At 31.3% G+C, this 13,151-nt stretch overlaps 1 protein-coding gene across 2 annotated transcripts; it reads left to right on the forward strand.

Moving 5' to 3' along the window:
* The first annotated feature begins 1,432 nt into the window (after window positions 1-1,432).
* LOC114183374 (alpha-soluble NSF attachment protein 2-like) lies at window positions 1,433-10,320 on the forward strand. Of its 2 annotated transcripts, XR_003604351.1 has the most exons (11): window positions 1,433-1,820; window positions 1,905-1,954; window positions 2,086-2,158; window positions 3,077-3,156; window positions 3,422-3,573; window positions 3,780-3,939; window positions 4,019-4,066; window positions 4,991-5,071; window positions 5,430-5,562; window positions 9,690-9,795; window positions 9,893-10,320. XR_003604351.1 is itself a non-coding variant. In XM_028070383.1 (10 exons), exons 1-9 carry the CDS (start codon window positions 1,670-1,672, stop codon window positions 9,771-9,773), a joined length of 879 nt encoding a protein of 292 aa, XP_027926184.1. In that variant the 5' UTR covers window positions 1,433-1,669; the 3' UTR covers window positions 9,774-9,795; window positions 9,893-10,320. The 2 variants fall into 2 exon arrangements, 1 of the variants encoding a protein (XP_027926184.1); XM_028070383.1 differs by lacking the exon at window positions 5,430-5,562.
* Window positions 10,321-13,151: the final 2,831 nt, after the last annotated feature.

The following is a 13,151-nucleotide window of genomic DNA, read 5'->3' on the forward strand; positions in this document are numbered from 1 at the left end:
TTTGTAGAAAATAATTATTTATGAATGATTACTTATTAATTAAAGCCTTTAGAAAAATGACAAAAAATCCTTTTTTGCAAAATTTTCAATAAATTTATAAGAAAATTTTCATAAAATATGAAATTTTTTAATAATATATATATATATATATATATATATATATATATATATATATATAGTTTATGAGTGTTAAAAAATAGACCTAATTTCAAAATTTCTGATTCGGATATATTTTCTTATTTGGGTCTATTTTTATTTATTTTATATAGATTCTAAATGATGTAAAAAATAAAAGTAAAACTATTGATTAAATTTTATTTCATAATATCTTACATAAACAATATTTTTTTATTTTATCATTTTCTTAATGATTATTATGAATTATATTGCGAAAAGAATATTTAGGTAAAAATTAAGTTAATATTAATAATTTAATTAGTTATTTTCCTGAAAGATAATGTTCTAGTTAATAATTTATCATTCATTTTAGTTACTAAAAGGTGTTTTTAAATTATTTGTACAAAATTGATGACTTGGTCATTTTGTTTTTATATGTTTAATTTAAATCCAAATTAATCATATTAGTTTAAAGCTAATAAAATAATTAATTTGCTGGTTCAAGTATAATCTATTCACCAAAAACAAAGTCTCCAATAGAATGTACTAGTGATTTAAATATATAAAATGTTTTAAAAACAATTGAAAAAAGGCCTTCACAATTTTCAAACAATGTAAAATAATTCCTTTTAATTTATTTCCCTATTTATGTTGAAGGTATAGAATCATAGGATATGATATACGGATTATTTTAACCCTACATATAAAGTGAGAGATTTTGTAACACAGCCAAATTGAGAGATTTTTACTATAAAATAATATTATTATCGAGTTTTTTTTATTAATTATGTTTTTAGTTTTTAAATTTTCAAGTGAAAAAATGTTATTTCTACTATAAATTTTTTATGCATGAAAATAAGATACATATTTATTTCATGTTTACCAAATATAGTGTAGCACTTTAGGAATGAAAGTGTTGATGAATGATTAGTTGTAAATTTTCAAAGTCCAAAATGGATGCAAATGTATGACCATTATGTTCCACTTTATTAACACTCATTTTCCTCTTCTCTCTACCATTGCTTCAAATCCCAATCACTCCTTTCCTAACCATTCTACTATTCCATTCAAACCCCAAACTATTGCTTAATATCAATTAATAAATATTAGGACTATCTATGTTAAACAAAAAAATAAATTATTTCTGTAAATACTAAATTAAAAGAAGTATTAAGCCAATTCGAAATTAAAATAATAATAATTTTTGAGATATTGATGCTAACGTTTTTGTTTTTTTTTTTTTTTTTTTGAACAATTTTTCTTGAACCGAATTAAAATCCGGTTAATTTAACGTTGGATAACGTGAAACCTTAAACATGGGAATGAGAATCTGGGACTTGGTTGCGGGATTCTGAGGTTGACCTTTCCGTTTCGGCTTTGGTTAACCGAAACGAACCGAACTAACAAGCAAAGCATCAGAAAGAGGATGCATAACGAATACCACTACGCGACGTCGTTTTTACGCAACAGCGTCTGTGACGACCTTTTGTGTCGCCAAAACGCAACGGTGACGAAGGAAGCAACGCAATCGAAGAAGTGAGTGAAAGCAACAATGAACGACGATCACATGGTGAAGGGACATGTGCTAGCCAAGAAAGCGGAGAACAAGCTCCACGCTTGTTGCCCCTTGTTCGGTTCCAATGTCGAAGACGCCGCTCTGTTGTTCCACAAATCCGCTACTTCCTTCAAACTCGCCAAATCATGTCCCATTCTCTCTCTCTTCCAAAACTTTTTCTTTTCCTTTTCATGTTTTTCTCACACTTTTAACTGTTTCTTTGTTCCTTCAGGGGACAAGGCGGGCTCACTCTTCCTCGAATCGTCTGCATGTCACATGAAGGTTCTGTTCTCACCATGATCCTTTTCACACTTTGAAACCCAGTTTTGTGCTTTGGGTTCATTTGTTACTATATATATTATATAATATTTTATATAATACGATGCTCTTTTTGCCAATTATGGGTAGTGCAGTTAGGTAACAAGCATGATGCTGTAAATGCTTATATCGAAGGTGCTCGTTGCTACAAGAAAACTTCATTACAAGGTGCTCTTTAACGTCCTCCCTCGGATTCCCTCTAGAACTTTTGTTTAATTACTCATTTGCTCCCTGTACATAACCTCTTTATTTTTTTAGTTCTTGCACACCTAAAAGTTGCTATTTTTATAGGCCCTCCATGTATACTTTGTAGTTCCGTTTTTGTCTTTGTCGTTGGAAATTGTGGGGACTAAATTGGAATCCGAAAAGTGTATGTGTAGAGATGGAAACAAGTTACAAAGTGTGCATGCGCAAGAACTAAAATGGGTATAGGTTTGGAGGGTAAGGAGTAAAATGTAAAGATTGTGTAAGTATGCTGGCAAAGTAATTATTTTTTTTTTTCTTTTATGTATTCACATAGTCAATAACTTGGAACCATCCAATTAAGATGGAATGGCTTCTATTTTATCTTGGTAAATTGGACCTAAAAGACGCATTTGATATTTGAGGTATTCAATTTTCATTGATAGTTACAATACAATGTATAGACTGTGAATGCGTAGAGAAACTGATTGCATACAATCCAGTTTTGTTGGTGTTTTTGCATTCCCAGGGCAGTGAAGACGCATTTCAGTAGCATATGGTTTTTTTTATATCTATTTGGGAAAATTATTTTTGGTTTTCAGAGTGTGGCTAAACAAGGGTAGCTATACAGCTGGTGCAGTGTGGTGTCAGGCATAAGCGTGTGGAGTTCAGAGATGTCGAACAAGATAAAAAAAAAAGAAAGACAAGAAAACATTTCTTACTGTTTCTGTTTCTTTAAACGATTGTTTGGAAATACGTTGTAAAAACTTGATAGAATGTGTATGAGACGTTGATTCATGAGTATGTGAAATTGTACTAGAAAATGGCTTTTAAACCAAAAGGTGAAAAGAGAATGAAACAGGCCCTTAGCTAACTTCTTTTGCTTCTGTTTTGGCATTTAAGGAGCTGTTTTCTGCTTAAATAAAGTAGTGACAATCTACGAAGAGCTTGGTAGGCACATCATGGCTGCTAAGTATTCAAAGGTACCTCTTGTTGAGTATATACACATTCACAGTGTGTAGGGACATGACTTGGCAAGTCTGTTGACATGTGCCTTCGTGTCCTGTCTCCCCAATTCTGTTGAAGACCTTTTTCATGTTCAAGTTTACGATCATGTGGTGTCATGTTATTCTGCATCTGTTGTTTGTGTATTGTTGGCTCTTTCATTTTTTGCGGTTCTGATAGGGAGTTTAAATCCTTTGAAAATAAAGTTAATTTGCAAAGTTGAATTTATGTTCGTGGATTTAGGAAATTGGCGACTTAGGTGAGCTCAACAAAGACATAGACTGTGCTAGATTGCATTATGAGAGGGCTGCTCAACTTTTTGAAATTGGGGATGCAGCAACCTCTGTGATACAGTGCAAGCTTAAAGTTGCACAATTTTTTGCCCAGCTTCAACAGTAAGTGTGTTTAACTTTGTTTTACCTGCATATCTCTTGAAATTGCATGTAACTTCTGTTCTATTCTTAAAATGGTTGGAGCTATCAATTAATTGTGTTGGGATATGCATACCATGTAAAGTTTATTTACCCAAACTTATTAGAGATGAAGTGAGTTGCAAAACATTAAAACTTGGGGTATATTGATGTACTTGATGTTTTACCAGATATCAGAAGGCAATTAAGATTTATGAAGATATTGCCCGACAGTCACTGAATAGCAACTTGTGGAAATATGGAGTTAGAGTACATCTTCTTAATGCAGGGCTTTGCCAGCTTGTTAAAGGGGATTTTGTTGCAATTTCCAACTCTTTGGAGCGTTATCAGGTTCTTTTTAGAGTTTCTTTTACATACCGGAGAATACTTTGTACTTAAATTTCTAACATATTTTCCTTTGATCACGTAGGACTTGGATCCCACATTCTCCACAACCCGTGAATACAAATTTTTGGCTGTAAGTGGTGGAATTTTGATGGAACTGGATCGTATTCAGATGAAGTAGAATAGAGATAATAGGGATATTTTTTGATGTGTCTGTTATCAAGATCTGGATGGGAGATTACAAATATAAATCTGAAGAAAAAATAAGTGTACAAAGAAGAATCTACACTTGTCTTTAAATTCTCAATGACTGTTCTATCTCCTATGTGTTGAAATCACACTACTAATTTACAGTAAGTTAAAGCTTGTCCAATTAGCTCAAGTCTCAATGACAAGTGCCACAGTAGTAATTGACTTTCCTAGTTACCTGCAGACCCTTCTATTCTTTCCAATATACACAATCTTAAATTGTCCTTCAATCTCAGCGTTGCAATGGTGTTTGTCTTTTTGCAATAACTCCTTGTCTTCCTAAAACTCCTATAAAAATGGTCTTTTCTTAGTGCTATTAATACTACAAGAAAATGTTTCATTAGTAACCAATTTTAGTGATCAAAAGTTGTTAATCACTATAATGACTAATTTAAATACCAATTTATAAAGTAAAAAATTATTGGTTACTAAAATAGTTATTATGAATAAAAAATTATAATTGGTCACTAAATTGGTTTTTAAAATTAGCTATCATGATTTTGACTACCAAAAGAAATTGGTCACTAAAAATTAGCTACATAGGTCTTAGCTACCAAAATGACTTAGTTACTAAATTGGTTTTTAATTAATTAATGACCAATTTAGTAACCAATTATAATTTTTTATTTATAATAGTGATTATTTTAGTAATTAATAACTTTTGGTTACTAGTGACTAACAACTTTTGGTTACTAAATTGGTTACTAATGAGACATTTTTTTGTAGTGTAACTTGACTTGTTACTTTGCTCTCATTCTTTTTTGTCGCTCTTTCATTTTATTGATTGAAAATAATTATCATATTTCAGGATTTGGCTGCTTCAGTTGACGAGGAAGATGTTGAAAATTTTACTAGAGTAGTCAAGGAGTTTAATGACATAACCCCATTGGTATACTTCTCTATCCCGAGACAGAAAAACATAGTCACGTGACTACTCTTTAATGTTATCTAATTCTTTTAATGTTTGTAGCATTTTATTAAAATCAAAATCAGAATCCATTTGTGTTAACTGCTGGAAAGTAAGATAAAATGCTTTCGTTGTTTGATATGTGAATTGATTAATTTTATAGGCAATGGTAATCTCCTTGTCAAACTTTGCCATGTTTGATATAGATGTCATTAGTTTTATTTATTTGTGATATAAATAAATATCTGATTGATTGTTTTTAGAAATTATGTACTGATTTTTTTTTCTTAAGCAAATTATATACTAAAGTTATGAGCTTACACTATAGTTTCATATGCAGATCACATAATGTCCTGTTTCCTTCCTTTAGCAAAACTTATTTTAGAATCTCAAGTTTTGTACCTCATCTACATTGATCCCAATCTAAATTGATGTTGTTTGCTCCACCATCTCTGTCACTGTTCTTAAATGCAGTAAGTTTTTAATCTTTTTGATAATATATATATATATATATATATATATATATATATATATATATATATATATATGTTATTTTCTTATATCTTGTGTGAATTTATTTGTATTTCCGACCTCTCAAACTTCTCAATCTTCCATTTATTTTTAAGCTAGAGGAAGGATAAGTTTCCACTTTATATGTCTTGAAGAGATTAATATGAAAAAAAGAAGATTTTCATTAATTGATTTTTATTTGAAACTGAGAGATATATAGAATCTTCTAACATCTTCTAGTAGTATACTTAATATCCTACTAACAACATTTCGTCTTTTGTTGATGAATGGACATCTATTATCCCTAGCTTGTATTTGAGATCATGAAATCATTCCGTGGGAAGACCTTTTTGGTAAACAAATCTGCTAACTAAAGTCTAGATGGGACATAAGAAGTAGTGATAAGGCCATTATTTAGTTTCTCTTTGATAAAGTGTCAATCTATCTCTATGTCTGGTTCTATCATGCTAAACTGAATTGTAATAAATGCTAGATATCTGACTTATTAACATAATAAAGAATCATAGGTTCTTTGATCGTTTAGAGTACTTTTAAGTAAAGCTATCAAAACGGGTAATCCGACTTGACCCACCACGGATTGATGATTTAGTGCCAACCCAACCCGGCTCACTTTTTAGCGAGCCAAAAAAATTCAAACCCAGTCCGACCCACTACGGGTTGGCGGGTTAAACGGGTTGGCTCATGGGTTCACTTAATTAAAAAAAATATTATTTTTTTTATTTTTTTTTCAATCAAAACTAAATTGTAATTCTAATTAAAATCTAAATAAACTTTAATACAATCCAAATACAAACCAAAATAAAAAAAAATACAAATTATTTATGTGTTGGATAAAAAAACAACCTAACATGACCCAAATGTAAAGCCCAACTTAATAAAAATAAATAAAAACACTTGTGTGACCCTTTTATCTGCGAGTTGGTGAGCCAACCCGGCTCACCACGGGTTCAACCCGGATGAGCCGGGTCAAAAATCAACCCGTATTGAAATTTGTAAAAAAATTTCAACCCAACCCGGTCTAAACCCGTGGTGAGCTGGGTTGGCTCGCGGGTTCCAACCTATTTTGACAGCTCTACTTTTAAGCCATAACAATTCACACGCCTCATGTGCCATTGCTCAAAATCCAGCCTCTGAACTAGACATTGTGATAGGCAAGGGAAAAAGGAGGGTATCTTGAAAGTATACTATAGGAAGAAAAATAAAGACAGTTAATTGGTTAACGGTTAGTTGTTACCAATATGAAATGAAGACTTTTTGAAAGTCTATATATTGTCATGTTAGGAAGAGTTAGGGGTGTCTTTTTGAATTGATGTTTGTGACAGGAAAACCCTGTAAGAAAGGAAAGCAATTTTGTTTGTAAGCTTTGGTTTTTACAGTGTAAAATGAAGAATACAGTGCAAGGCTTTATATTTGGTTCTTTAATTGTCTTATTCTTTCACCACTGTTTCTAGATTCCTAACAATTTAGTTGGACCTGCCGGATCAGAAAAAGGGGGGATTATGGAAAGTAGAGTGAGTTCTTTGGAAAGATTGGTTAGCGAGCAAATAAGAGTGATATCGGAGAAGAAGACAGATTTGTCTATTATCAAAGATACCTTACTATGGGACATGAAGGAGATTAAAGAACTACTTCAAGATATCAAGAAAGGAAAGAAACGTTCAGATGGAGGAGAAAAGAGAAGAGGATGACATTGATAGTAATGGATTTAATAAAGAGGAAGAACCACTTTGACCTTGGATTAAGAAAAAAAGGTGGAGTTGCCCACATTTGAAGAGAATGGCCCCCAAGATCAGACAACAAGGGCAACAATTGTTTTTGAAGTTTGGAACATCAAAGGATCAACAAGAATACACCCAGCCCTCTTTAGCATGGAAGAAAATGTTGTCCAATGGTTCAATATCTGGCAAAAAAAATTCAAGAATCCTTCTTGGGAACATTATTCTAAAGCCTTGTCTAGGAGTTTTGGGGGCAGAGAACACGGCATTTTGAAAAGTTTGGGGACAGAGAATGCAACACCATTGTTGAAAAATGGGCAGCAATTAGACAACAAGAAAGGGTGGTTACAAGAATGGGTGCTGCATAGAAAGGCTTTTTGTGGTTACAAAATGAGAAATAGGATATTTGGTACAAGACCAAGGGTGTCAGAAGAAGAAACACTTACCCTTGACTTAGACAATTGGGGTTGTTCCTGAATCAAGTTAGGTTTTTTTGTCAAGTTTGATATTGTGTACCCTAACTCAAGAACATAGATATCCTTGTTAGGAGCAACTTTAGAGACATCCATATAAGATGTGTCGGCAAAAGTGTCAACAATACCAAGAGTAGTATCAATATGAGATGGTTCCTATATGAAAGGGACCAATGTTGATTCAAGAGATCCAAAAGAGTCAGCTTCAAAAGAACTCTCTCCCTGAAGTTGAGGACACATGTAAAAGGATTAATTTTCTTCAACAGTGACATCCATTGAAGTAAAGACTTTTGACTTGAATGATGGTAACAACAATATCCTTTTCTATGTGATACATAACCAATAAACATGCATTTAACAGCTCTAGGATGTAAGTTTCCACATAACTGACTATGAATATGAACAAATACAACTCATCCAAACACTTAACTATGAAAACTAGACAGAAAAGGAATAGATGGAAAAAAGGAAGACATGAACTCAATTGGACTCAAACCATCTAAAATCCGAGAGGGTAGTCGATTAATATGATAAACAACAATGATGATAGCCTCCCCAATAAGATTTAGGGCATTTGGAAGTGTTTGTGCCATCCCAAGGAGATGACTATTTTTTTTGGTGTATCCGCACATGTGAGTTCATGAATAACATCATTTTCGAAAAGGAATTAGACATGTCATATATTCTTTCCCATTATCAAAACGTAAACATTTGATTGACTTCTCTTATAAGGTAAAAATCATAGATTTTTCTTTCATGAGGAAAATCCATATAACATAGGTATAGTCATCAATAAAAGTGACAAACTATCGAACACTAGATATACTAGAGTTCGATGTAGGCCTCCAAACGTTAGAATGAACCAAATCAAAAGAGTGAACACTTTTTGTATTACTCGGAGGATATGTGGCATAATAATGCTTTTCAAGTTGACATATATCGCATTTAAACATTTAAACAACACAACAAATTCTTTGGAAAATATGAAAGGGAACATAGACCTTAGAACAAAAAATGATAGATGTCCTAGATGACGGTGCATAAGCTTAATTTGTTAATGTTTTGCAACCAACATGGCATGAAGTATACTGTAAATTATTGGCATTCTTGTGTTTATATCTTCTTGGAACTATTTGGCATTTACATTCTTGTATTTTTGTGTATGTCGTTGGTATAATGGAGAATTGATAATATGATTGTACCATAAAGATGCAACTTCGGCTCCTCAATTGTTGCTTCCATCTGTTTAACTAATGCTACTCCCAGACCTCTTTGATCACGATCGTGTCTTGTATGATTTTAGTGTATGAAGTGGGTAAATACTATGTAATGGAGTGGCTTAGGGTAGCGGTCATACGAGACCCAATAGTACCTCAATAACAGCCGAAGTAGGTCCTATACTGGTGCCACCTGTGGATTCTAAAATTCCCTTTGAATAGAGACTTTAGGGTGTTTTGTAGGGCTACTTTCGGAATTTTAATGTCCAAAATTAAAATCTATAGCTGATAATAGCGAAAATGATACAAAGACTTGGATTTAGAAAGTGATGATTGATAATTCCTGTCTAGAAAACTTGAATTTGATTTTTATTAGTATTTATTTACTTGTACGTATGTTTAAGACATCCATACCTTTTTATTGTTAATTATGTCTATTAGTAATTTTGAGTAATTTTTATCATTTTTACAAATTCATACATATATATAAAAAGAATTCAAAATAGTGGTTTTCACACTATCTGCTATCTTGCTATCTATAGGCATTGTAACAGCGCCACTATCATCTGATATGTAAAAAATTGAAGTCACAATAATCTTCAGAGCCCAATCAAATCCTACATATGTTTCTAACGTTGTATATGACTTGACCGTTTCAATGCAGGAACCTTGGAAGTCAACCCTTTTGTTGAGAGTAAAGAATGTTTTGAAAGAAAAAGAGATGCAAGAGGAGGATGATTTAATCTGAATCAATGACTACTACCAAAGAAGTAACTCTCACCTTTTTAAATGCTACTGGTAAAGATATTATTTTTTGCCATGGTTTGATGATTTTTCTTATCATTGTTTCTGTCACTCAAAACACAGGTCGGTCCTCTGTGCATCAAATCTTTATGTGGGCAAAAATTGACAAAAATCTGTTTTTTCCAAACCTTTTAAAGGCATCATGGTACCATGTCCAGATGGTGAAAGTTCTGAGGTGCTTTTAAGAAAATTGAGCATCCAAGACACGAGAGGGTTTTGGTGAATCCGGTGTTTCTTGGTCGAAGTATTAAAATCTGTTTAAGGTGTTAAACCTCCTTGTAATATGAATACCGAACACGACACGGACACATATACTTTTTAAATATTTAATATAAAAATGAATTTAATTTATTTATATAATATTCAAAAAATGAGAAATAATGTGTATATAAGATTTGTTTCTTATTTCTATGGTCGTTATAAAAACTTATGCAATATTCTATTCATTGTAAACCTAATTCCGAATAATTGTTTGGTGTCTTTTTCGTTCTTTCATGAGACTCCATTACATGTAGAAGACGGCAACAACTGCTTCACTGTCATATTATAAGTTTAACAATTTGCATTTCGCAAAATGACGAAAGAAAATATCACTGTTTTGTACTGATGTATGTCTATTTTTGGCTTCTGCTACTTTTCACGCCACGTTTGTTATGAATAAGTTAACAAATGATGTGTTATTGACATGTTCGGTCTTCTGTCAAATCAACAAATATTAACAAAAGAGAATAAATAACAAAGTGCCGAGGCATTTGTGTTTATGTATATATTGTTGTAATTGGAGGAACTTATCCATAATTAGCTTCTGTAGGAAGTTTCTGAATGGCGTCTATATTGTTGATTTTAGTACGTAGCGTTTAGTTTTGATACTCTTCTCAAATATCTTAAACAGAAATCTAAATGCTGATACAAAAGTTAAATTAATACTTACTGATATTAAAAAATAGACAACTTTACTATGTGTTTTTCTTTTCAGTTTCACGTTATTTTTCCAAAAAATTATTATTATCTTTATTTTTATAGTTGAAACAAGACTCAGACACGTATGTTTACGGTTTCAATAACAACGAAAAATAATAAAAATATTATTAATGTTAAAAATATTATTAAATTATAAAAAATGATTATAAAAATAAGTGTAAAAAAATTGTATAATTTGACTGTAAATAATTTTTTGATATAATTAATGATTTTGTATCCTAACTTTTTGGTTAAGTTCAATTTGGTACCAAAACTTTTGGTTTGTTCAATTTAGTACTCAATTATCTAAAGAGATTCAGTTTGGTTATCTCCGTTAAGTTGGAGTTAACACCGTGTCCGTACAGGACACGTGTAAAAAATGATTTGATGTGTATATTAGAAAAAGTTATTCTAACATACATATATAAGTTGTAATTAACCAACTTAACGGAGATGACCAAATTGAATCTTTTTAGATAATTAGGGTACTAAATTAAACAAACCAAAAGTATGGGTACCAAATTGAACTTAACCAAAAAGTTGGGGTACCAAATCAGTAATTATACCTAATTTTTTTATTATTAATAATTATTTTAATTTAAAAGGTGATTGTAAGATAAAATAATAAGAAATTTTATATACGTATATGTTATAGATCACTAAGGCTCTGTTCGTTTGAGGTAGAGTGATTTAGAGACGATGTGGATTGTTAAGTTCTTTACCTGTTAAGTTCTTTATCTGTTCGTTTGTCAAGTTTTGAGAGGAAGGTAAAGCGATGGTATGCGGGATGCACTAGGATGGTAATTTCGTCAGTGATGCGCATATTTGAATAGATTGACGGGGTTAATAACAATTTTACCCTCTTCTCTCTCTCACATGCATTGCAAAGTTGGAACCCATCCACTCATGGTGTGTGCAAGCTCAACATGGAGAGGCGGGTGTATGAGGGATCCGATCCCACTCCAATGGAAGGGATCCATGTGAAGAGAGGAAATGAGAGATCTGATCCCAACTTTAGTGGATCAGATCTGTGCCACTGAGGGATTCGATCCCAATTGAATGGATCGGATATGAGCTTTTCGAGGGATTCATTCCCTATGTCATGGAGCAAATCTATGTGCTTGGTTAATGTTGTATTTTTATTTTTGTAATATTTTTTTTTTCAAATTTAGTGGTTAAAAAAAATTATGAAATAAAAATTTATTCATACAAATATCAATTTATACTATTTATTAAACTAAGGGCAAAATGGTAATCTCATCAATACTTCTATTAAAACATATTTTTTAATCCATCACATCAATCAAATCTCTTACAAACTTTCACAAAAATTATTTCTAAATTTACTTACAATCACCTCTAAATTCATTAAAAAAAACAATACATAATTCACTCTTAAATCAACTTAAACTCATCTAATTAGTGTCTCTCTTAAATGCTCTACCCAAATAAACACACAAACACAAATGAATATTATTACTCATGTGAATATCACTCAATGTGAATATAAAATCCCTTCGGACTACTGTTGTTACGGAGCGTGTTTTGAAACTAGATTATTTTTAAAAACTAATCAATTAATTTTTCAATTCCTCTAAAATATTGATAAAAATTGCCATAACTCAAAAGCTCAGTAAAATCGTAAGGAAATATTATTTTATAGATCTTGCCACTACATAAAAAATATATTAAATGAAATAGTCAAAGCATTTAATGTCTTCAAAATATAAAATACATTCAAAATTTAAAATTATTCATACTTTTAACAATGTTGGATCTACAATAAATTTTGTATGATTTTAATGAGTACCATAGGCACGTCATGTTTATAAAAAAAATTGAAATAAAATCATCTGTATCCATAGATTTTTAAGAATTCGAAAATTAAATCCGATTTGAAGAACTAAGTTTTTAAGAGGGGTGTTTTTCAAAAACAATGATATTTGTAGAAGTTCTTAAAATGAAATTGAAAGTTATAAATGTAAAATAGTTATTACGGGATTTATGTCATATAGTTTTTATTGAATTTTTAAGTTGGGGTGAAAATATTCAACTAAATTAACAACATTAACAAAATTGAATTACACTTTTTATTTACTTTGGTTTCTACGTATAATAAATTATTAAAATAATTTAGTTTTCACATTTATACTAAATACTCCTACAAAGTCAAAGATAGAAAGAAAGTCAAAATATTCTCCATTATCCCAACATTGTTGGTGATGCGTAAATCAAATCTGAACCATAATAGTTTAATCTGGAAAAGTGGATCTCCTCCATAATATAAGTCACCAACATTAAAATAACCAAGTTCCTGAGAATCATTAAATTAAATATATCAAAGTAGCACCTTCTATTTTTT

The sequence above is a fragment of the Vigna unguiculata genome, chromosome 5 (genome assembly GCF_004118075.2).
Source record: "Vigna unguiculata cultivar IT97K-499-35 chromosome 5, ASM411807v1, whole genome shotgun sequence".
NCBI classification, from domain to species: Eukaryota; Viridiplantae; Streptophyta; class Magnoliopsida; order Fabales; family Fabaceae; genus Vigna; species Vigna unguiculata.